The sequence below is a fragment of the Melozone crissalis genome, unplaced genomic scaffold (assembly GCF_028551555.1).
Source record: "Melozone crissalis strain CALT ecotype California unplaced genomic scaffold, PUWL_Pcris_2 ptg000016l_1, whole genome shotgun sequence".
NCBI classification, from domain to species: domain Eukaryota; kingdom Metazoa; phylum Chordata; class Aves; order Passeriformes; family Passerellidae; genus Melozone; species Melozone crissalis.
In genome coordinates, this window is record NW_026535794.1 from 713,268 (window position 1) to 738,550 (window position 25,283).

General features: G+C 52.3%; 1 protein-coding gene across 1 annotated transcript in view; it reads right to left on the minus strand.

Moving 5' to 3' along the window:
* The window catches only part of SMARCC1 (SWI/SNF related, matrix associated, actin dependent regulator of chromatin subfamily c member 1), a 70,877-nt gene that overhangs the window by 17,669 nt on the left and 27,925 nt on the right, over window positions 1-25,283 (minus strand). Inside the window, exons 17-25 of the mRNA XM_054273196.1 lie at window positions 24,327-24,480; window positions 23,516-23,629; window positions 21,786-21,845; window positions 17,428-17,686; window positions 15,626-15,787; window positions 7,617-7,672; window positions 5,423-5,537; window positions 4,296-4,450; window positions 473-607 (exon numbers count right to left, since the gene is read on the minus strand). Coding sequence (XP_054129171.1) covers window positions 473-607; window positions 4,296-4,450; window positions 5,423-5,537; window positions 7,617-7,672; window positions 15,626-15,787; window positions 17,428-17,686; window positions 21,786-21,845; window positions 23,516-23,629; window positions 24,327-24,480 — 1,210 coding nt within the window. The remainder of the gene's footprint in view (window positions 1-472; window positions 608-4,295; window positions 4,451-5,422; window positions 5,538-7,616; window positions 7,673-15,625; window positions 15,788-17,427; window positions 17,687-21,785; window positions 21,846-23,515; window positions 23,630-24,326; window positions 24,481-25,283) is intronic.

A 25,283-nucleotide genomic window follows, 5' to 3' on the forward strand; every position in this document is an offset into this window, starting at 1 on the left:
AGAAATCCCTGCAATTAGGAATCAACATAACCCAGATTGAATCTTCAAGCCACCCATAGTAACACTCTACTCACAACAATGAGGCAGCTACACACAGAAAAAAGAAATTAAAAACTGATAAAAATGAGATTTTGATAAAAAATGAGATTTGGAGTGATCTTTCAAGCAGCTGCAGACGAAACACTTCTCCAAAGCCTCTGGCACTGCATGAGACACAACTGCTGGTAATTCCTGGGTAATCCAGGCCCAGACAGCTCCTCTCCATGTCCTGACCTCACTCCCTTCCCCTCTCCTGAAGCTGCTAATGGACCAGAGAAGCACTGGATGGAGCAGGGCTCGGGTGCCACTGTGGGAGGGAATGGTGGGCTCCAGCTGAGGGGCACAAAGGAGAGGGGAGGGGAGGAGCTGCTGCTGCTCCAGGTGCTGGCACACAGAACTTGCAGGGAGAGATTTGATCCCCAGTTTCACTTACTGCCTCCTTCTCGCGGTCCATGATGGTTTCCAGCTCCTCAAAGTGGCGAAGCTTTATCTCCAGCTTCTTCATCTGAGTCTCCACCAGCAGGGCCACCAGGGACTTGATCTTCCTCTCCTCCACAGCTGCCAGGTGCTGGGGATGAAACACAGGGGGTGCTGTGTGACCCTGGGCACAGGAAGGGGCTGGCAGGGAGGGAACCTGCCAGCTCCAGCCCTCCTGCTCCACCTCTGTCAGGAAACAGGGAATTAGATCATAAATCTTGTACTGGGAACCAGAGGCCCTTGAAGATGATTAATCAAATAAAAGGTGCGAAGGTTTCATACAAGAGGTGTGGAGGATGCTCAGAGCTTTCCCATTCCAGTGGGAATGCAAACGAGGGAGAAGGAAGGGATTTGTCAGAGGAGTCAGCTGAGGGTCACCCAAAAAGCTCCCAGCAGGACACACACAGGAGCCTGTGACCCAGAACGACCCCAAACCAGGGAGGTGGCACTGCCATGTCCTTGCCATTAAAATAGATTTTTCTCAAGCAGAAGGCAAATTGATTTTTATAAGGATTAGCTTCGTGCCATTTATATCCACACATAAATAACAGCAGAGATCTGTGCATCTATATCTGAGGCATGAGGCAGCCATGGGAGTGTTTCACACCCCCAGAGTGTGACAAGGGTGCTCGTGGTGCCTCTCCCTGTTCCTGTTAAACCTGAGCTCAGCAGGAGAAGCCCCTGAGATGGAGACTGGGGGGCTGTGTGCTCACAGATGTGCCACAGGACACAGCCCAGGGCTGGGGGAGCAGGGAACAAGGAGAATCTGGGAACAAGGAGAAGCTGGAGCTCATCCAGCTCCAGCTGCAAACAGACCCTGCTGAGGGAGCCGGGCCCCAAAGTGGGACAAACACAGAGTGGGGAAAGCAGCATCAGAAACCTCCCTGGAACCCTGAGCACAATCCGAATTCCTCGAACCCGTGCGACACCGTGCCATTGACAACGTTCACCTCCTGAGCCAGCAGCAGGGAGGGAGGGCTCAGTAAATGTGGGCAAACGCACTCCTGACTCTCCAAAGTGAATTTCAAATCACGTCTGAGAGAACCAGAGTGACCCCAAGCTCATCCAACACCACTGAGAAATTCCAGCAGCTGCTCCAAAACTGACCAAAGTGCTGCACACAAAATAATGAAACCAAGCTGACAGAACAGGAAATTTCACATTAAATGACACCGTTCAGGAAAATAAACTCATTTGTATGAAAATTCAGAGTGAGGGAATCACCTGGGGATACACAGTCCTCTACCAAACATTTCACCCTGTTTCACATGTGCAATTTTAATAATGAAATGGGATGAACACCTGATCAAAGCACATGATTAGGTAAAGGACAGGTCTCCAAATACACCTTGGAAAGGAAATTATCCCTGAAGCTTTTCCTAGACAGACTCAAAGAGGCTCAGCCTGGCACTACCCAGGGCTTCCATGGGCAAAGGACAAATCCCTGCAGCTGCAGCTGAGGAAAACCAGGAACACAAATTCAGGGGTAATCTGAAATGCCTGACAAACCCATCACTGCACCAGCCTGGAGTCAGAAATGAGCAAGTGATCCTAAAGGGCTTTTCCAGCCTGAATGATTATACAAAAAAGAATCATGGAATGCATGAATGGTTTGGTGGGAAGGGACCTTGAGGATCATCCCAGTGCGACCCCTGCCATGGCAGGGACACCTCCCACTGTCCCAGGGTGATCCAGCCTGGCCTTGGGCACTGCCAGGGATCCAGGGCAGCCACAGCTGCTCTGGGAATTCCATCCCAGCCAGGAATTCCCACTCTCCCATCCATCCCTGCCCTCTGGCAGTGGGAGCCATTCCCTGTGTGCTGTCCCTTCATCCCCTGTCCCTCTGCAGCTCTCCTGGAGCCCCACTGGGATCAGCAGCTCCCAGGAATGGTCTCTCCAGTGCCAGGCACCTCTAACATTTGGTTGGGATTTGGGGAGGCCACGAGATCAGTGTTTGTCAGAGGTGAAACTGGGACCAGGACAGCTCTGGGAAGGGAAGAGATGGACCAAGAGCAGAGCTCTGCAGCGCAGTCCCAGCTGGAGCAGAGCAGGAGCCATCAGGGATATTTCTGCACAGAAAGGAAAAACCAGCTCACATTGGGTGTCCATTGAGGGGAAAATAAGCAGAAGGGACTTAAATGCTAATGCTGTTTGTTCAGAAACCAGAACCTGTGCAAACATTTCAGTTGTTGGTCTGTGTGAAATGCAGAGTCTCACCCTGAACATTCATGTTCACCATTCCTCAAACAGCACAACTCAACTTCTGGAAGCCACTGATCTCAAAAACAAAACAAAACAAAACAACCCCCCCCAAAAAACAATAACAAGGGAAAAAACCCCAAACAAACAACCCCCCCCTTTCAATCCCTCGTATTTAATCCCCATTTCAATCCCTTGCCTTTAACCCCCATCTTCACTCAGAATCCATCTGCAATATTGCTCTGATATGAAATCCTAAGGAAAACAGCTTTTCACATGAGCAGGCCCAGAGTTTATGATGAAGAGTTTAATTTCTCCCTCAGCCACAGACCACCCAAGGCTCCAATATTGTCTGGCTTTTTAAGGGAGTGGGAAGAGAAGTCCCTGCAGAACCTGAATTCCATCTGAAGTGTCAGCCTCCTAATTACAATGCATTACTCCCTGCAATGGGAAGCTGAAGCTCTTCCAGAACATTATCACTGCCATAATGAAAAGTGCCATCAGCCAGGCCCTGCTCCCTCCAACTCCTCATCTCCAGAAAAATGGAGCAAGTGGCCTTCCATAAAACACGGATTAAACCTCGTGTCTCCTCACACAGACACAGCTTTCCCAACCTGGCTGAGGATATCTGTGGGTCTGATGAACTGAGAGCCACTCTGGGCTCTGCACTTCACCAAAACACCGAACATCAGCTTTGCTGCAGGTGGGGATTTGAATGGACAGGGAGCTGTCTGCCATGTGGGATTTCACAGCCTGGTTTGAAAGGTAAGAACTGAAACATCCTCCATCTCCTGGGTCAGGAGGGGGGACTGCACAGGACATCACCCACCAGCCTGGGGGATGCAGCTGGGGAAGAAGTCTGACGTTAAAGAGTCAAAGATCAGAGTGGAAAAGTTAATAGAACACACAACACCTCATTCAAGCCATGGAAATCCATCAGGAATAAACACCCAAGCCTTGCTCTTGGTTTTATGAAGCAGGTGCAATGTGATACTGAATCCAAGAGCGATTAAAAAACCCAAATTAAAACTTGAATCCAGAGAGATTTGTAAAGAGAAAACAGATTTGAGAAAGATACTCTAAAAGCAATGAAAGCAGTGTGGCTCCTGCAAAAGGAAAGGCAAGACAACGTGCAATTAGTAATTACAGGGTAAAGAAAAGCTGATTCGACACAGCTCATTAGAGACCACACACAAACAGGATTTGGGGGACACACCAACGTGCCTTTAGCACAACACAGGATCATTAAGGTGCCTGAAAGCTGCGGTGCCAGGAGGGAACATCCCCCTGTGGCTGCCCCAGGGGTTGGAGTGGAGCCCTGGGGCAGCAGGAGAGGCCATCCGAGGGTTTGTGCCCCCCAGCACCACCCAGACCCCATTAGGGGTTATTCCTTAGGGATGCTCAACCAGTTCATAATCACCCAGGAGCTGCTTAATTACCCCTGTTCATTATCTCCCCCGGGGGCTGAGGCAGGCAGCACCGGTGCTCCTGTGAGGGGTCAGGGATCAGAGGGTGAGCCCTGGGAGCCAGGAGCACTGCAGGCTGGCCCTGCAGGCCCAGGCTGCTGGCACAGCACCAACCTTGGCCTTGGTGGCAGCAGAGGCCAGGGCAGCAGCTGCAGCTGTGGCCACGTTTCCTTCCGAGATCTCGTGCTCCACTTTCTTCTTGCCAGCCTCAGCCTCTTTGTCCTTGCTGCCATCAACGTTCTCCTTGTTCTCCTCTGCCTCCTTTTCCTCTGCAAGACACCCAGCCCAGGCCGTTACACGTGCGCCCAGGATGGCACCACACTAATTAGTCAGGCACTAATTAACTCATCCCCATCCAAATGCTGACAGGGGAACCCCAGTTCGAGAGGATCTGATCCAACAAATGGGGCAACATTAAATGCTTTTCATTCCCATCCTCTCAGTTCAGCACCTGCCATCAGCTCTCCCTCATCATTTCCACATCAACTCCATCAAATCCAAGCACTCCTCATGGTACATGGGGCTAAAATCCTGAATCCTGGATTGCAGGAAAAAAGCAATATATCCATTCCCATCCCTGGAGTGTCCAAAGCCAGGCTGGGAGCACCCTGGGATGGTGGAAGGTGTCCCTGCCATGGCAGAGGTGGCACTGGATGATCCTTAAGGTCCCTCCAACCCAAATCATTCCATGACTTTAGGAGACACAGGGGATATGACAAAAAGAATAAGGTTTTATGTAGATGTTATTACTCCTCAGCCTGTCAAAATCCAGGTTCTGCATCACTACCCAGGGAAACGGAGCTGAAGTATTAACTTCCAATAGGAGAAATGAGCAGAGAATGCCAGAATGGTTGGGTTGGAAGGGACCTCAAAGCCCATCCAGTGCCACCAGAGACACCTTCCCCTGCCCCAGGCTGCTCCCAGCCCTGTCCAACCTTTAACACCTCCAGCAGCTCCAATCACTTCCTTGCATCCAAAATGCTCAGATGTTGTGGAATTTGGGCAACCCCCCCCTTGCTATGACCCACAGGCACTTGGGGGCTGCAGCTCCTCCTCCATGCCCAGGGCTGGGGCGCTCAGGGAGGGATTTGGTGCCCGAGCCCTGCAGGGAGGCTCAGGGGAACCTCTGTGGGCACAGAGCACCAAAGGGGAAGGGGAAGGGGAAGGGGAAGGTTCCCAGCTGGACCGGGCTGTCCAAGCCCTCTGGGGAGGAGCTGGGCAGCAGGGACAGCTCTCCTCACCTGTCTTGGGCTCTGCAGCCCCCTCGCTCTCGGGCTCCTTGTCCACGCTGCGCTCGCTCTCCCCTTCCGGAACCTTCTCCCCTTCCTCAGGCTCGCTCTCGGCTTTGCTCTCCACCTGAGGGGATGGCAGTGGGGGACAGGCAGGGAGAGGAAATACTCACTGTTAACTCTAGGGATGGCCTTCCCATGAATTCCTTACCACACTGGAAAGGGTTACATTTTAAAGGGTGGCTGCTGCCTGAGCCAAATTTGACAGACAAACCCAAAATGTGAATAAAAGTAAATGCAAACTGGGCCAAGAACAGTGACCCAGGCCAAGCTGGGTTACTCTGTGGGCACAAAAACTCCTGAACTAAGATCACTGAATCATGGGATGTCTGGGAACATGCAGATTTCCAAGCCCTGAGTGAGTGTTCCCCACTTTTCTCTTCCCAAATGCCCCTGTTGATCAGGGAGGCAGAACCACCTGAAAACAGAGTGGGAAATAACCCCAAGGCTGCACTGATCAGCCCCAATTAGTCTGAACTCCTCATCAGCTGAAGGAGGCAACAAGAAATATCTCCTGTTGCTGCAGACTCCAGAAAAAACCATCTCCATTTATTTGTCAGGAATGCAGCAGGAATTAAATAATAAACAAACAAAAATTTAAAAATTAAATTTACATATATAATTAAAATAGTCATTTTATTAAAATACATATTAAACATAATTATATTAATACATAAACAAATAAAATAGTAATAATTTAAATATTAGAGTAATTTAGCAGTAACTAAACTGGTATCCTGGAATTGCTGGTTTAATCCCAGCTCATGTCTGAACCACCCAGTGCAGTGTGAGGTGCCTGTCTGTGGACACAGCTTATGAAAAAGCCACAAACGTGTTCCTGTGGTCATTACCAACAGGCTGAAGGATAATGATAATCAGTGATCTTTATGGGCAGGGTGGATCACCCCCAGCACCACAAACACATCCATGCCCAAGGGCCAGCCCAGAATTGCTGTGGGGAGGATTCTCCTGGAGCAGCTCAGCCGGAGGCCCCTCAGGCAGAAAGGGCAGTGAAATAACTGAGGGTGTTTCAAAGGCAGCACGTCCTGTCTGGGGCAGGCATTTGCCCAGAGCCCCCCAGGTCAGGGTGCCCCCACTGCAGCTGCAATCCCAGTTCCCACAGCATTCCCTGTCCCCAGTCCCTTCCAGAACCCCCCTGCTCCCTCACTGCTGTCACTCCACACCCCAGCTCTGAGCTGGAGCTCCGTGCAGGCTGGGATCTGTCCCTGTGGGGACACACACTGTCACAGCTGCCACTGTGCCACAGGCACCCCAAAACTCCTGGATTCAGGATCTGAGTGCCAGGAGCAGACGCAGACTGTCACAGCTGCCACCTGTGCCACAGCACCCCAAAACTCCTGGATTCAGGATCTGAGTGCCAGGAGCAGACACAGACTGTCACAGCTGCCACTGTGCCACAGGCACCCCAAAACTCCTGGATTCAGGATCTGAGTGCCAGGAGCAGACACAGACTGTCACAGCTGCCACTGTGCCACAGCACCCCAAAACTCCTGGATTCAGGATCTGAGTGCCAGGAGCAGACACAGACTGTCACAGCTGTCACCTGTGCCACAGCACCCCAAAACTCCTGGATTCTGCATCTGAGTGCCAGGAGCAGACACAGACTGTCACAGCTGTCACCTGTGCCACAGGCACCCCAAAACTCCTGGATTCAGGATCTGAGTGCCAGGAGCAGACACAGACTGTCACCTGTGCCACAGCACCCCAAAACTCCTGGATTCAGGATCTGAGTGCCAGGAGCAGACACAGACTGTCACCTGTGCCACAGCACCCCAAAACTCCTGGATTCAGGATCTGAGTGCCAGGAGCAGACACAGACTGTCACCTGTGCCACAGCACCCCAAAACTCCTGGATTCAGGGTTTAAGGGCCAGGAGGAGACACAGACTGTCACAGCTGCCACCTGTGTCACAGCACCCCAAAACTCCTGGATTCAGGATCTGAGTGCCAGGAGCAGACACAGACTGTCACCTGTGCCACAGGCACCCCAAAACTCCTGGATTCAGGGTTTAAGGGCCAGGAGGAGACACACACTGTCACAGCTGCCACCTGTGCCACAGCACCCCAAAACTCCTGGATTCAGGGTTTAAGGGCCAGGAGCCTCCTGCCCACAGCCCCAAACTCACCTTCTCTGCTGGCTGCCCCTCTGCCTCCGTTTCCATCTTCTCCTCCTCAGCTCCATCTGAGAAACAAACAGGGAGGGTTTAGGGTTTCGGGATTGCCCCCAATCCTAAAAACCTGCTGCTCTCCACCAGTGGCTTCAGGAAAGGGCCAGCACAGAACTGCCACAGCCCAGGCTGCTCCAACCCTGCCCTGGGGCACTTCCACCCCCCCAGCCCTAAACCAGACCAGATAAAGCCCAACTGGTGTTAAAGTGAGACCAACACGAGGACAGAAGAAGGAATAATAAAGATGATGGTTAAGGAGTCTCTGTTCCAGGTGCTGGATGGGTGCACCTCATAGCAGGAGTGCTGGGAGAGCTGGGAGTGCATCCTGTGCTCAGGACACAGCCCCTGGAAATTCATTTATTGCTTTACAAAACACTGATTTAAAATGTTCCTGTAATGACAGCTGGTTCTGGAGATCAGGGGATAACAGCCAGCCATGGAAACACCATGGAGGTGCCTGCATAATGTTCTAGAATCTAGAATATTTCGTGAGACTGTTTAGAAGTTCAAGGAATCCTAATTTATCCACAGCTCTACAAGGAGAGACAAGAGGAAGCACAAGCTCATGGTCCTGGCCAAGGATTTCACCATTTATCTAGAGGCATTAAAGGAGCTTATTTAGATCCTGGACTGGGGTGATGCAGAACTGCTGGTGACAAGCCCTGATCCATCTCTAAGCTTCTGAAGACATCAGCTGGTGCTGGGGGTTCATTTTCAGTAATCCTCATTTTCCTGCTAATTCCTGTGTGCTACACTGAGAAAAACAAGGTACAAAGTGTTCTTCTTGAACAGCAACAGCTCTGTAGAGAAATTTGTACACAAGTCCTTTCCATATATAAGAAAAACCAACTAAAATGTCTGACTGAAGGGTAATGGTTTTCCTCTTGGCCTATTTTAAGATGATAAACCCCCTTATCTGAACTATCTGCCACCATAATTCAATTTAGGGAGGCTGGGGACGTTCTCCCTCACAGGTTTTATCTCAGAGTAAGGATTTAGTGACCCAATAATGTCACAGGGAAAATCTCGATTAGATTTTGTCAGACAGCTCTTTCAAGCCTAGGAGCAGAGTTCCAGGCTGGGCTGGGAAGTGTCATTCCTCCAGGAAAGGGAAGGGCTCACAAAGAAAGCTGGATTCAATCCTTTGAGACAAAAAAGGGGAGACAAAGCGCAGAACACACTGAGCGTGCCCAGCCAGGTGGAACTCAAACAAAAAAATACTGCATAGAAATACCTAAATTTACATTCTTGGGTGGGGAGGATCACTGAGATCATCCAGTGCCACCCTGCCATGGCAGGGACACCCTCCCACTGTCCTGGGGTGCCCCAAGCCCCTCCAACCTGGCCTGGGACACTCCAGGGATCCAGGGGAGACCCCTCCATGCACCATGGGAGCTGCTGAGGGACTGATGCTGCTGCTGCTGTGGAGAAATGCACAGGATGCCAGGATCCCTGAGGCTGGAAAAGCCCTCCCAGCCCAGTGAGCCCACCTTGTCCCCAGCCCAGAGCTCTGAGTGCCACCTCCAGGAATTCCTTGGGCACCTCCAGGGATGGGCACTCCAAACCCCCCTGGGCAGTTCCAAGGCCTGAGCACCCTTCCCATGGGGAGATTCCCCCTGGGGTCCTCCCCTGGCCCAGCCTGAGGCTGTTTCCTCCTGTCCCTGTTCCCTGGGAGCAGAGCCTGACCCCCCTATCAGGTAGGGGCTCCAAACAAACAGGACATCCCACAAAGACAAACTGCTTCCCAGCCACTCTTCAGGGAGGATTTTCTCAAGGAAAAGCACACAGAGCATCTCCAAGTGCCCTCAGATCCTCCTGGGTGTCAGGACACACTGATGGACACCACCCAAACCCAGGTGCTCCTTCCCAAGCCCAGGGACACCTGGAAGGAAGGGACGTGTGACACCAAGATTATTCCAACATCCTGATTATTCCAACATCCTCCCTCCTCTGCTCCTGGCTGCAGCAGCACGTGTGAGGTTGAAATGAGGCTGACAGCTTCACACAGGTTGTGGTCAATGGGTTTTGAAAAGCGTTTTCCTGCATCAGCTGCAGAGCCCTGACAGGCAGTGACAGCACAGTGACAGCAGCTCCCAGGGCCACCAGGTGCCAGGGTGGGACACACGGGACAACAGCTTCAGTTATCCATTGTCAGTCTGGGGGAAATGAGTTAGCCTGGCTGGAAGCAGGTTTGGCTCTAAACCACAGGCTGCTCAAAGGATCCCAGGGTCACTGAGGTTGGAAAAGACCTCCAGGACCAAGGAGGCCAAGCTGTGCCTGATCCCCACCTTGTCCCCAGCCCAGAGCACTGAGTGCCACTCTGCACTCCACACCTCCCTGGGCAGCCCCTTCTGATATTTAACACCCTCTCCATGAAGAATTCCTCAAAACAGTAGAGTCTGGTATGACACAAAGCCCCAAACATGCCTGACCTTCTGCACAGCCATGGCAGAACTGCCTCTGGCCCTGGCACAGACACAAACACAACTGCACTGATTTTCTTGTATGATCTAATGAGCTTATTGAAAATACATCCCAGAGGAATTGACCAGCCTGGGACAAAGGGGAAGCCTTGACTTTAAGGAGAGCTCCTGAAATCCCTTCCCCTGCCCCAAAGATGCTCCTGAACTCTGTTCAGCAGGGTTGATAGTGCACCTTGCAGGGTGTGGGAATCGGGGATCACAGAATCCCAGCATTACTAAAGCTGGAATTCACCTCTGAGACCATGGAGTCCACCCTGTGCCAGTGCCCACCTTGTCCCCAGCCCAGAGCACTCAGTGCCACCGCAGCCCTTCCTGGGACACCTCCAGGGATGGGCACTCCAAACCTCCCTGGGCAGCCCCTGCCAATATTTAACAACCTTTCCATGAAGGAATTGCTGCTGTGTCCACCCTGAGCCTCCCCTGGCACATCCTGAGGCTGCTCCCTCTCCTCCTGTCCCTGTTCCCTGAATGAAAGGACATTTCTCAGGTCAGGAAGAGGCAGATGGTTGTGAGCCACCCCAGGACAGCTCTCAAGAGGGAAAATCCAGTGGGAGATGAGGAATCATCACCTCTCCAAGCCCCTCTTTCCACCTGAACCAGCAGCTGTTCTGTTTCTATGGAATTTTATTCCATTTTTCACACTATCTCCAAGAACACTGAGCCCTTTTTACTAACTCAGAGCTGAGTTCTGCCCAAGCCAGTGACTGTACAGAGAACTCAAATGGACTTCAGGTCAGCAGGGAAACCTGTGAAACACCTCCCTGCTAAGAGCTTCCTGTGTTACCAGAGAGATGCAGGAGCAGCAGATCCGGAGCCTCTGCTGCAGTGAGAGGAGCAAACAAAGCTCTGCAAACAGCAGTGGAGTCACCTGCCTGAGCTGCAGCTCTGCAAACAGTTTAAGATGCCCTCCAGACAGCCCAGACTCCCTGCTCTCACTGAGGCAACATACAGCCTGTCACAGCCAGGCTGGGACATGAATATTTAATGGAGAGGAAATCCACGATAGCTGAGGAAACATCCCAGCCCTGGCTATGATAATGATGCTGTTATCTAAACCATCATTTGCATTTCCCACCATAAATCAGGGCTGCACAGCCAGCAGAGCTCCTGCCTCGCACAGCCTGGGGGCTCAGCAACAGGGGGGCTCCAGGGCAAGCCTGGGGAGCTGGGAATGCTCTGGGGGAGCTGGGAAAGCCACAGCAGCTCCTGTGAGAGCCACAGGATTCAGCAGGTGAGGAGTGATGGGCTCAACCCCTGGGGGTGCAGACCCAGCCCTTGGGACACACTCAAAGCTATACTATTATTATATTATAATATTTGTACTATATTATATTATTATAATTATTATCATATTATTGGCACTCTGGAATCTATTGGTTTAGGAATGTTTCCATCACCCTGGAGAGCAGCAGAGGAATCTCCCTGCCAAACATGACTAAAATAACTGGGTGTGTGTGCTCTCCTTGTGTGTGGTTTTCTAGAGAGTGTGTGTGTGTGTGTGTGTTTGGGAATGACTCAAACCCGTGCCCAAAATGGTGAATGTAACCCTCTCCTGACACCATTTACTGGTGTTGGGATGCAGGAAATCCAACCACAGCCCCTCACCCCGTGGCACAGAGCAGCTCCAGCTGAGGCCCCCAGGATGGGGTCAGTGGAAATTCCTGTGGGACTGAGACCTGAAATGCTCAGGTACCTCCAGCACAGCCCCTGCAGAGGCTGCCCTGAGAAATCAGTGTCATTAACCATGAACAAAGACTTCCTAGAAATTATTAATCACCACAGGTGTGCTGGATATTCCCCTTCTCTGGAGCTGAATCCCAGCCCAAAGAGGGGATCCTCCTTTGCTCCTTTGCCCAAAGCGCTGAATCCTCCTTTGCTCCTTTGCCCAAAGCGCTGAATCCTCCCTTGCTCCTCTGCCCAAAGAGGGGACCCTCCCTGGCTCCCCTCGGGCCATTGTCACTGTCACAGCTGCAGAGCAGCCCCAGTCATTCCTTCCACAGCCTTCCTGCACTGGGGCAGCAGTCAGAAAGCTCTTGGTATTTATTGGTATTTACTGTGGGGGACTGTTCTAAAACCTTGGAGCAGATTGTGCAGAGCAGCTGTGGCTGCCCCTGGATCCCTGGCAGTGCCCAGGCCAGGCTGGACAGGGCTGGGAGCACCTGGGACAGTGGAGGTGTCCCTGCCATGGCAGGGGTGGCACTGGGTGGGCTTTAGGGTCCTTCCAACCCAAACCTTTCTGTGACCCTATGAAAGCAGGAGACAGAGCCCACCACACTCACCACAGCATCTGAACCACTCCAGTCCCCTCCCAACTCCACTGAAGCCTCACTTTATCAACTTAAAAGGAATTATCACCAGCTCTTAGAAAACCTAACAATGAAGACTTAGAAGAGGAGATTCTTGGGTATTAACTTAAGCTTCTCCAATCTGTTCCAGTCATTTTCGCTTTTCACATTCCATATTGACTATAATTCACTGATATTAAATAGTTTTAAAATTATTATGGAGCTCTGATATAATTTTACTTTTGAAATATATCAACTAATGAACTTTAATTCTAGTATGGAACCTTAGGCAGATAATTGCACTGCAGCCATGGTTGCATTTAAGTATAAAACCAGCATTCTGTGGTTCCATCACAGAATGGATGAAGGGACAGAACACAGAGAATGGCTTTGAAGAGAAAGAGGGCAGGGTTAGACTGGATATTGGGAAGGAACTGTTCCCTGGGAGGGTGAGGAGGGACTGGAACAGATTTCCCAGAGCAGCTGTGGTGCCCCTGGATCCCTGGCAGTGCCCAAGGCCAGGCTGGATGGGGCTCACCTGGGACAGTGGAGGTGTCCCTGCCATGCAGGGCGGGCACTGAGTGATCCCCGAGGTCCCTCCCAGCCCAGCACCCTTTCATTCCATGCCAGTCTAACAGCCAGTGGGCTTTCATTCCCACCTGGAAGCCCCAGCAGGTGTTCCCAGCCCTGCCCAGCTCTGGGGTACAAACCCCAGTGTCCGAGCACAGCCCCAGCCCATGGCACAACCTGTGCACGGACACCGGGGGTCCCTGTGCCCAGCTCCGGGGGGTGGGAGGCACCACAGCTTGCTGAGTGACCCAGTTCACTCGGGCTGAGCAGCTCCCCCAGGGAGAGCCATCTGCTCCTGCCCTAATTTACTCCATTAGTCACAGCCCAGCACAAATCGCATTAACGCCGTGGGGCCGGGCCCAGCTCCCCTCACTGCTCACCCAGAGCTGCTGGGCTGGCACTGCCCCGGGAGCCCCAGAGCCACTGACGGGCACCTCACACCCCCTGCCAGCCTGGGCCCACACAAAGGGCCACCAAGGGCCAACCTGCCCCGGGAGCCCCAGAGCCACTGACGGGCACCTCGCACCCCCTGCCAGCCTGGGCCCACACAAAGGGCCACCAAGGGCCAACCTGCCCCGGGAGCCCCAGAGCCACTGACGGGCACCTCGCACCCCCCTGCCAGCCTGGGCCCACACACAGAGCCAACCTGCCCCGGGAGCCCCAGAGCCACTGACGGGCACCTCGCACCCCCCTGCCAGCCTGGGCCCACACAAAGGGCCACCAAGGGCCAACCTGCAGCCTGGAAACGGGGAAAAGTCCAAGAGCAAATGTGTTACACATTCAGGACAGGAGGGAACGGCCTCAGGATGGGCCAGGGGAGGCTCAGGGTGCACATCAGCAGGAATTCCTTCGTGGAAAGGGTTGTTAAATATTGGAAGGGGCTCCCCAGGGAGGTTTGGAGTCCCAATCCCTCGAGGTGTCCCAGAAGGGCTGGAGGTGGCACTGAGTGCTCAGGGCTGGGGACAAGGTGGGGACCAGGCACAGCTGGGACTCTGTGATCTTGGAGGGCTTTTCCAACTGAAATGATCCTTAACAACCCACAGTGACACTGGGAGAATATGGGAAAGAGGAACAAAGACTGGAAGAAAAATTTAACTTAAGCTGACCTTATTTTAAAACAGCTATGAAATTAAACTCAGCCCCAGATGGAGTAACACGGAGATTTGGTTTATAGCTGACTTGTAAATAAACCCAAAGCTTGTCCTTCCAGCATGGCTTCAATGCCTGCTGTCAGCTCTGAGGAACAGAAGCAGCAGATGTTCCAGATGTTTCTCTTCCCTTCCAGCACACAATGCCCACCATCCCAAAGCACCGAGCTGCCTCATGGCAAGTCTGTCCCGCTGAGTGCACAACAGAGATGTGTGACAGCAGGGCTGAGTGGTTTGTTTGCTTCTTTCCTAATTAAAAACTATCTTGGTGATTTAAGTGGCATTTTGCAATCTGATTTACTGGGTAGTTCTGCAGTGGCCATTAGGAGCCATAAATAGCAGCCCTCTGTGGGCAGCAGTGGATAAGCGAGGAGCAGCGAGCACAGCCCCTCGTGATGCCATCCCACAATCTGGCACCTTGCTCGTGTCCCTGCACAGGGTGACAGCAGGGAGCTCTGCAGGGCAGGAGCACATCCCAAACCAGCCTCCCCGTCAGGCTCCATCTCATCCTGCTCAGCTTCACCCAGAGCCAGACGTGCCTGCTCACGTCCAGTCACTGAAATCACTTGTGGTAAGCTGAACAAAGCAGGAGCCAACAGGGCTGAGAGAAAGCAGCAGTGACAAGATTGTGGATCTGTAACCAAACCAGGAGAGCAAAAGCCCTGGGGATGGAGTAAACAGAGTCTGCTCCTCCTGCTGGGCAGAGCCAACAGAGAGGGGCACACACAGCTTCACTGCCCAGAGAGCTGCTCTGACACTCCAGAGCAATCAGGAACCAATCTGCACCAGGCAGGGTTTCAGAGGAGAGACTTAATAGCAGAATATTTGCTGAACACCACAGAAATTAAACCAGAGCTTGTTAACACACACAGGTAAAGCCCAGCAGAATTCTAGCCCAACCAGAGCCAGGGCTGGATTATCATGTGCCAGTCCAGCACTCCATCAGAAATGTCTCAGCTGCTGCCTCCACAGTGAGCAGCACACTCAGAGTACCAGATCCACCCTAAACCCACTGCCCAAACTCCCCTGCTTGCTTAAACACCACAAAGGCAGAAACAAAACCGTAGCTAAATGCACAGTACCATAAGGAGACAACAGATTTGTATTAATAATACAAATTAATTGCATTACTTTAGCAGAATTAATACTAAATTTAGTCTTGAAGGTCTTGCACAGCTTTCTATGCAAGAACTCCATGACTATCATTTTGCCTTGAATTCTCCAACACCCAACCAACAGAATATCCTGCTCTGGTATTTTTGGTCAGCCCACTCTGTGCACCCCAAGCCACAGCATTTCCCCACAGTGAGAGCAGGAGAACAAACTCCTAGAACTCAAGGTAGCCCTAAAATCCTTAGTTCAGTGTCCGAGTCAATCCTGCTGTGAGCAGAATGAGCCATCCCCTTCTCCCTGCCCACAACTTCCATCTCCTGCTGGAGGAGGAGAATTTGGGGTTTCTCAGGAGGGGATGCAGCACTCACCCATCTTCTCAGGCTCCTCAGGGCCCGTGCCTGCAATGCAGCTGCTCTCCAGCCCATAGGTGGGATCCACCTTCCCAGAGGCTCGAGCTGCTTCCTGCACCTTCTTCACGTGGGCCTCCACCAGCTCCAGGGGCACCTCCTCTCTGACCCGGGAGAACTCCTCTGGGGGACACGACACACAAAATGAGACATCCTGGGGATTCTGCAGCAAATTAAGTCACATTTTCTCTGACTGGTGTGCAGGTAAACCCTGGGACAAAGGGAATTCTCAAACAGCTGAGTTCCTTTCTCTCACACGAGGTGGTTGATTCTGCCTTTCAGGTGTGGTAGAAGAGTCTCTTCCCAATTACACAAAATTGTGTTTTATGTGGAAAAACAAGGCAAAAATTGAGATGAACTATCTTATCGAGTGGACACATCCAATGTCCACTCAAGACTTGAACCTTCTAGAGCAAGATGTCCCTGCCCATTGCAGGAGGTGGAACAGGAGGTCCTTTTAAGGGCCTTCCAACCCAATCCAGTCTGGGAATTCAAGGATCTCTGGCAAATAATTTCACACAGGTAAAACAGGAAAACTGCACAATCCACACTGAATTTACGCAGAGCTGCACTGGTGACAGTGCTCAGAGGAACACCAACCACCAGGTGCAAACACATCAGGAGCAGTGAGGGCAGAAGGTAACACCAGCAATTCCTGGGCACTCAGTGGCCTTCTGGAGCCACTCCAACTTCACACAGAGTGCCTGGATGTCACCCAGGGCAGGGCAGGGTCCCTGGGCTGTGTCCAGGTGGGTTTGGGATGCTCCAGAGAGGAGACCCCAGCCCCCTGGGCAGCTGTGCCAGGCTCTGCCCCTCCACGGACAGAGGCTGCTCCTGCTGCTGTGCTTTGGTTTGTGCCGCTGCTCCTGGTGCTGTCCCTGAGCAGGGCCTGGCACCTTCTCCTGGCACAGTTTGGGAGATTTGTGTGCATTGATGGGATCCCCTGGGAGCCTGCCCTTGTGCAGGCTGAGCAGGCCCAGCTCCTGCAGCCCCTGCTCATCAGAGATGCCCCAGAGCCCTGAACATCCCTGTGGCCCTGCTGGACCCTCTCCTGCAGCTCCTTGCCCTGAGGAGCCCAGAGCTGGACAGGACCCCCCAGCTGTGCTTGGCCAGGGCACCCTGGCTGCAGATGGGATTTTGGGAAAGCAGAACACAAACCTGGGAGGAGCAGAGCTTCTCCCACATAACTGTACCCCCAACTCCTGCGTTTTACTGCTCACTGAGGACTCTGCACCCCTGTGGCTGGAGGGGCAGGCACACACAGGGTGGGGGACATGGGGTGAGGGGGAACAATGCAGGTGGTGAGGGACGTGAGGCGAGGGATGCGGGGCAAAGGGGGCAAGGGACGTGGGGCATGAGGCGAGGGACGTGGGGCAAGGGATGTGAGGTGAGGGACGTGGGGCAAAGGGGCGAGGGACGTGGGGCGAGGGATGTGAGGTGAGGGATGCGGGGCAAAGGGGCGAGGGACGTGGGGCAAGGGATGTGAGGTGAGGGATGCGGGGCAAAGGGGCGAGGGACGTGAGGCGAGGGATGTGAGGCGAGGGATGTGAGGCGAGGGACATGGGGAAAAGGGGCGAGGGACTTGGGGCAAGGGATGCGAGGCGAGGGACACGGGGCACGAGGAGAGGGACGCAGGGCAAGGGATGTGAGGTGAGGGATGTGGGGCAAAGGGGCAAGGGACTTTGGGCAAAGGGGGCAAGGGACATGGGGCAAGGAACATGAGGCAAAGGGGGCGACGACATGGGGCCAGGGCTGTGCCGTACCGAGGGCAGCCTTAGCAGCGGCCGAGGCCACGCGCGGATCCACCACGGAGGCCAGGAAGGCCACGGTGCTCATGACGGGGTTCCCAGACTGGCTGAAGGGCACGGGCTGGTAGGCCAGGGGCCCCAGGGAGGCGTCCGAGTTCTCCAGGTAGGGATCCTCGATGGGCAGGCGCAGGAAGTGCAGGATGCACTCGTCCTGCGTGCGGCTGCCCACGTGCTCCGACACCTTGTTCCAGTCGTCCTTGTACATCTCCAGGGCCTGCAAAAGGCAAAAGTGGCGGCTACTCGGGGAAAGCAACGCTGCTGTGGGCTGAAGGGTTATCCATACTGGTTATTGTGTGATGGAGCAGTAAATGGGGATCAGACAACTACTGAAAATGGGTGTTTTCTGGCATCAAAATTATCTGCGTAAGAAATGTGAGAATTTCCCAGAGGTATCAGTGACGTTGAAGCCACAGGGATCATCATAGGAGTGGATGCTGGTACTACATCAGAATTACTAATATTTGCATAGTAGGTGTTTCCCCATTTTGCTTCCACAGAGAACTAAATCTGCCTTTCCTACCAAGTTTCACAATCCTTTAATTCCCAGCACTCCCCCCAAGGATTCTCTCTCTGCTCCCTCTCTGAACATAGGAAGCTCTTTGGGGCAGGAACAGCATCTATTTCTCTATTTCTTTTTCCAAATGTGGCCTGGCTGTGATGGTGAAATCCAGTCTTTAGATCCAACAGATGCTATGGAAGTGGAAAAGCATCAAGCCAATAGACCAGGGGAAAAGAGGGAAATCTATCCCACACCCTGAAGCCAGGAGAGACCAGCTCGGCAGGAGCTGTGCAGAGTGTGATTTCTGTTAAAGTCAGGGCTAACAAATCATTACTGGCTAGATAAGGCACCTGATAAAGCAAGAACTTGCAGATCCTATCAAAGACATAATTCTGAATTCCAGCCATTTTTAAACTTCCTCAAGAAAAGTCTTAAAACAATTCTACAGCAAGGAGCTACTGAAGGCCTGCACTAGTTCCTGAAAACCAACACATTAATCCTGTAAAACCATCCAAGTCACAGCCTAATAAATTATTACTCCTTAACAAGACATTTTTTCCCTGAAAATTGTTTTAGTGCAGTATCTGGACAGTATAAAATAAATACTGACATATCCTGAACCATTAACTTTTACATTTCTGAGAGGATTCATGGTGCAGTCACCCAGAAAAGGCAAAAAAACCCATTTGAGTTTCTGGCAGATGATGTTCAGTGTGAAAATGAGCTTTCCCAAGTAAATCTCTCCCACAAGCTGAGAACTCCCAGAAATCTCAACCTTCCAGACTGACTGAACTCTCGGAGAGGGAGGGAGAGCTTGGAGCTGGATCTGCCAGAGGTCCCGAGGAGAACATGCTCAAGGTAGGAGAGCAGAGCACAGAGGGACACAAAGTTCCTGTGATGGGGTTTCAGCACTTCCCAGGGACAAGAGGAAGATCCAAACTGGGTCACCAGCCTGGTGCTCAGAGTTCCTCCACCTGGTAAGGGCCCAGAATACACACCAACTTCTGTGGAACAACAGGACCAGGCTGGAGGGGGCTTGGAGCTACCTGGTACAAAGGAAAGTGTCCCTGCCCATGGCAGGGGTGGGGTAGGATGGGCTCTAACATCCCTTCCAAACACACTGCTGTCTTCAGAGCAGCTCTGAAGTGGTTTAGTATTTGTTCAGCTAAAACAGAAGCTCTGAGAATTCCTCAAGGACAAAATATTGACCTGCACGGGGCCCTCAGGCACATTGTGGCTGCAGAGGGTCAGCTGAGGTCAGGAAAATGTTTGCAAAAATGCTCCTGTTTGCAAAGATGTGGAAGCAAACTGGCTACAAGGACAGATAATTCAATCCAAAGGCATCAGAGATCCAACATGGATCAAACTGGAAGGACGTGCCCAAGCTGCCTCAGTGGGCAGCACTTCCCAGAGTGATTTAAGCTCAAACCTGGCTGAAGTTCCTCTCTCCCAGCCAGGTCTCACTGCTTAACTAGGGTGGAAGAGGACAACCCCCAGGTTGTCTCCAGAAAGCCTCTGGCTCCCTGCTCCTTCCCTCCCAGCAGCAGGTGGGGCGTGCTGGGACACCCAGCTGGGTGGGGAGAACACCCAGGAGCTGCTGGAGACCCCGAGCAGCACCAGGAGGGGTTGGAGAGCTCCAGGAGAGCCCTGGGCTTGGGAAGGACCTGGGACAGGCTGCACCGGCCAGCCTGCTCCCCAGCACGGAACCACCATCCCCCAGCCCTGCTGAGCCCTTCTCCTGCCCCTGGGGCCTCCAAGGGCTTGAGCAGAGGACAGACCGCTCAGCTCAGTCACACTCAAGGGAGACATTTATTCTCTGCTCAGCCCTTATTTCCCTTTCCCTGATTTCACCTCTGGGCTCTCAGTCCCCATCTCCATTTTTAACCCCACTGGCACATGAGATCAGCTCTGCTTCTCAACCCCCAAATTTCTGCTTTCTGCTCCTCCTCCTTCCCCGTCTGTTGTTTTCCTGCCAGACAAACCCTCGCTCGCAATAAATGTCCTTCCTAAAAATAGCTGAAAATGCATTTAACTCTGCCTGAGCCGTGGGGACACGGACAGGGCTGTGCAGGGAGGCTGCTTTGGGGAGGAAAGCTCTATTTCCTCCCCCAAATTATTCAGTCAACAGGCAGAAGGCCAATAATTATATTTCAGATACGATTTATTATTTGGAACTTCGCTGCCTATCTATTTGCCCAAAGCTACCCTGAGGATTTAATTGGACTGAGCTGGCTTGTTACAGCAGAATTACTTATGCTTGAACTGATATACTCTTTACTGATTTATTCATGGAGCAAGTCCATGAAAAAGGAGGAACAAAAACATTATTAATTTAAACTCATTAAGCAGAATTGCAATCTCAAGATTTAGGGGGGTTTTGGTTTGTTTTAAACACAGAATATGTCACTGGATTATTTCATTGGGCTATAGCATGAAGCGTACGACCATAAGCTAAAAACATACAAACCAATGAATTTTAAATAACAGTACTATTAATATTAGATATTTAAATAATATATTTAAGCAAATAAAAAAGGAAAGAAGTCAGTATATCAAGGCATTAGCCTTGTTTCTCCTTACAAGAATGCCATGGAAAACAGCTGTTTACACCCTGTAAGCAAAATTTTTCCATGTGCCAATAGAAAAGTATTGGCTAAACAGTGAATATCAACCTAAAATAAATAGGAAAAAAGGGGAGATTTTGGCTGTTTGATGACCACACTCCATATGTGTGAAGACTGAATCACAGCTGCTCATTTGGCACTGACACAGGTCCATCCTCCAGGCTTTTCCCCAGGAAATTAACTTTTCAATGGGTTTATTGACACATGGGAAGACAAAAAAGCTGTAACAACCAGGCAATTGCAGTTTGCTCTGAGCTCTGCAAATAAAACCCAACAAAAACAGAGCCCCAAACTAGAATTCTCAGAACTCTGAATTACCTTAAAAGAAAGAAATCAGCCATGCAGCCTCTACATCAGGAAAATGCTCCTGTGAAAGCAAAGCTGGGGAGAAGATATTTTCTTTGCAGGAAGTGGCAGCACTTTAAATTATTTCAGGCCACTGAGATTGTTCTTGTGCTGAAGCAGAGAGAAAGTGCCCTGATGTGAGAGCCCAGAACCCTCTGCAGCTCCTTGGAAGGTTCCAGCCCCACCGCAGTTCCAGAGATCCACCCATCCCTATGTGCTCCAGAGCTTCCCTGGAAGCCACCTGGGGACACCAGCCTGCACCATAAGGCACCTCATGGAGTCATCTCGGGATTTTTTTTTGGTAGACTTCCAGAAAAAGCTCAAAGAACACCCCAAGTTGAGCTACAGGAAAACAAGGAGGAGACAGATGGGATGAAGGAGCTACCGAAGAACTTCCCTCCTCTGTGGCCTCAACTGTTTCCCAACCACTTCAGCTTCCAAAATGAGCTGTTTCCCTGAGCTATGGCATAGCTTGGAAATCAAAACTCCCAAGTATTTATCTGAGGGCCAGGCAAACATTTACCTGAATTATTTACCACTATTTGAATTAGTGACATCAATTCACACTGTCAGTGAGTCCTGCTGAATGAAAGCACCTCTCTGCACTGCAAAACCTGTTCTTGACTTATACAAAATTGTTAATTGCTTCATTCTGGCCTGCAGGTCCAAGTTAGAAGCAAACCTCAAACACAGGCAGCCCCTCTCTCACAGAGATGATCCTGCCATCTCTTTTTGGTAGCAACACTCTTGTAGCCACGATGGCAGTCATGCTTTAACTCCAAAAAATGCACATGTGGATTTTTAAAGCCTGACCTACCCCTCCTGGCTGGGCCTCATGAACTCACCTCCAACAGAAGCAGTGTCTCCTGCTCTGTCCATTCTCTGCCAGCACTTGCACCTTTACTCTACAAAAGACAGGAGGGAAAAAAGCAGGTGAAACACAGGACTTCTTGCACAAAACCTTGTAGGAGAAAACACTGAGGAGGAAAGGGGAAGAAGCTGTGATTTGATCCACCCAAACCTCCCCCTCCAGCTGGTCACTCCATGCAGGGGTCCATGATTTACTCCTCAGTGAAGGCACACTGGGTTCACACACCCCAGCTTCCCACCATGCCTTCTGAGCTAAAGCAAAGGGATCTGCACCCTCCTCTCCCAGTGATCTGTGCCTGCACACACAGCACAGAGGGTTTTCCTGAATAACAAACCCCTCTGAGAGCTGGAGGCAGAGTGGGCTGGGCACAATGTGGGCTGGTCCAAAATAAGTGAATTTATCTCCAAGTTCATCAGTAACTCGGTAGAGAAATAACAACTCTGTACAGGGGGGTGAGCTATGTGAGAAGGGAGAGTAACTCCAGCAGGATCATCTGCTCCAAGGGCTGCTGCTCCCAAATCTGAGTAAACTGCTCAGACTGGACAGAAGTTCCAATTTCATGGAGCAGCCTCCCCTCCTGTGACACCCCGACCCAGCACAAAAGCAGCTCAGGACCTGCTCCCAAGGAACACCAGCCCCACTGCATGGCTCCGTGCTAGACTGAGAGGAAGAGGCTATTTAGGATAATAAATGTTATCTCCAGATGCATTTCAAACAGCTCATTAACCCACACACAACATTAATCAATGTGAGTCACCCAACTGCTGCTCTCCACAAAGCCCCAGCACACAGAAACCAAACAGGGCAATCTGCCAACAAACCTGCTCCAGTTCACAGTCCCTGTAAACACAGCCAGTGCCCACAACCACCAACAGATTTATCAATTTGGAGAGTATTTATACTTCCCCTAACAAGTGAGACAGTCAATCCATGAAATGTGAGATGGACCAACCTTACAAAAAATACCTCGAGAACTGGTTTGGGTTTGTGGGGTTTTTAAAGGATGGTCTGAAGTGGTAAACAGTGTTTAAATAGTTATTTTTTTAGGTTTAAACAGTGAGCTCTGAGGACAATGAACCAATGGCATGAAATTAGTCTGATGCCACCCATGAGGGGCACTGCCCAGCTCTGCAGAGTCTCAATTCCCACTGGAGGCTGTGCTGAGGTACCCTGGCATTCCCACAGCACCTCCAGGGACACACAGGGAGCAGGGAAAAGCAGGAGGCTGTGGAATCAACACCCCACTGCAATGATGTCCCCCAAGTTTCATTACCCTGTGTGACACCCTGCAATGACAGTGCCCAAGCACCCCCTGCAATGGCCCCAGGACACTCAAGCAGTGGGCACTGGGGTCCCTGAGTGCCACCCTGGGAACCAGGAGAGGTTTCCAGGCAGAGATCCTGCTGGAAGCTCTCTGTGTCCCAAATCCTGGGGTGGTTTGCTGCTGCTGAGCCATTCCAGCAGGACATGCAGGGACACAGTGAGCTTGGCATCTGAGGCTGGCAGTGTGCACTGCTCTGGATGCTGTCCATGGCTTTATTCCCATAAAATCAGAATGCAGCACAACCTCCCACCACAGTGTCCTGCACAGGGATGGGAGACATCCAAACCAGGAGTGGGGGAGCAACACAAGTCACCTCAGGGACAGAGTGGGGGACACCTGAGGGACAACAAAGCTCACAGGGAGCTGGAGGCGACACTTGCCTTGGCCAGAGTCTTTTTGGAGTAGATGTCAGTGCGAAGGCCAAAGTTCTGCAGGTCAGTTGGCTTCTCCTTGTTTTTCTCAGGGAAGCTCAGCATCTGCTGGGCAGCTGGAACCTGGGAACAAACGTTACAGGGGAGAGGGGCAGCAACTGAAAGCTGTCCAAGGTTTCCAGACCAATACCCCACAGAACATGGACTGGACAGAGAAGCTGAACACAAGCCCAAGACACTAAAACAATGTCTGAGCAATGTGGGAGTGGTCCTGCACAGAACTGCCCCAGATGCTGGGCCCAGCTGGCAGCAAGGGGACATTTCCCCAGATGTCCAGCAAAACTACATTATCCCCAGCTGGGCAGATAGGAAGGGGACATTTCCCCAGCTGCTCAGACAGGAAGGGGGACACTTTCCCCAGCTGTCAGACAAGGGACATTTCCCAGGTATTCAGCAAGGGGACACTTCCCAGCTGTCAGACAAGGGACATTTCCCAGGTATTCAGCAAGGGGACACTTCCCAGCTGTCAGACAAGGGACATTTCCCAGGTATTCAGCAAGTGGACACTTCCCAGCTGTCAGACAAGGGACATTTCCTAGCTGCCCAGCAAAGGGACACTTCCCCCAGGTGAGCAGCAAGGGGGACATTTCCCCCAGCTGCTCAGACAGGAAGGGGACACTTCCCCAGCTGTCAGGGGACATTTCCCCAGCTGTCAGGGGACACTCCCCCAGCTGTCAGGGGACACTCCCCCAGCTGTCAGGGGACACTCCCCCAGCCGGGCACAGCCCTGCTGCCAGGGCAGCCCCAGCCCCAGGCTCACCTGCGGGGTGCGGATGTGCAGCGGCATCAGCCCCGAGGGGGTGTCGGCCAGCACGTTGAAGTGGGGGGTCGGGGGGGGGCCCATGGCCATGGGGCGGCTCTCGGGGTCCACCTGGTAGTTGATGAGCCCCCACTGCTCCAGGAAGGCGTGGACCCTGTGAGGAACAGCACAAATCCAGCCTTTCCCATAAAGGTTTGCTCGTGCTTCATGTGGGAGGGGGCAAAGGATGGAGCTGATGGTGCTAGATCAAATCCAGACCTAGGAGCTCCTCCAGTCCTTCCTTAATCCCAAAGAGCAAAACAAATCCCAGAGCAGGAGCTCTGTGCACACCTGAGGGCACTGCAGTGTGATGGACAAACCAAAGTGTGGACACTGACTGTGTCCAGTTCTGGGCCCCAAAGAAAGAGCCTGAAGGGCTGGAGCGAGTCCAGGGAATGGAGCTGGGCAGGGGCTGCAGAATCCCTGAGGAGCTGGGCAGGGGCTGCAGAATCCCTGAGGGAGCTGGGCAGGGGCTGCAGAATCCCTGAGGAGCTGGAAGGGGCTGCAGAATCCCTGAGGAGCTGGGCAGGGGCTGCAGAATCCCTGAGGAGCTGGGCAGGGGCTGCAGAATCCCTGAGGAGCTGGAAGGGGCTGCAGAATCCCTGAGGAGCTGGGCAGGGGCTGCAGAATCCCTGAGGAGCTGGGCAGGGGCTGCAGAATCCCTGAGGGAGCTGGGCAGGGGCTGCAGAATCCCTGAGGAGCCGGGCAGGGGCTGCAGAATCCCTGAGGGAGCTGGGCAGGGGCTGCAGAATCCCTGAGGGAGCTGGGCAGGGGCTGCAGAATCCCTGAGGAGCTGGGCAGGGGCTGCAGAATCCCTGAGGGAGCTGGGCAGGGGCTGCAGAATCCCTGAGGAGCTGGGCAGGGGCTGCAGAATCCCTGAGGAGCTGGAAGGGGCTGGAGAATCCCTGAGGAGCTGGG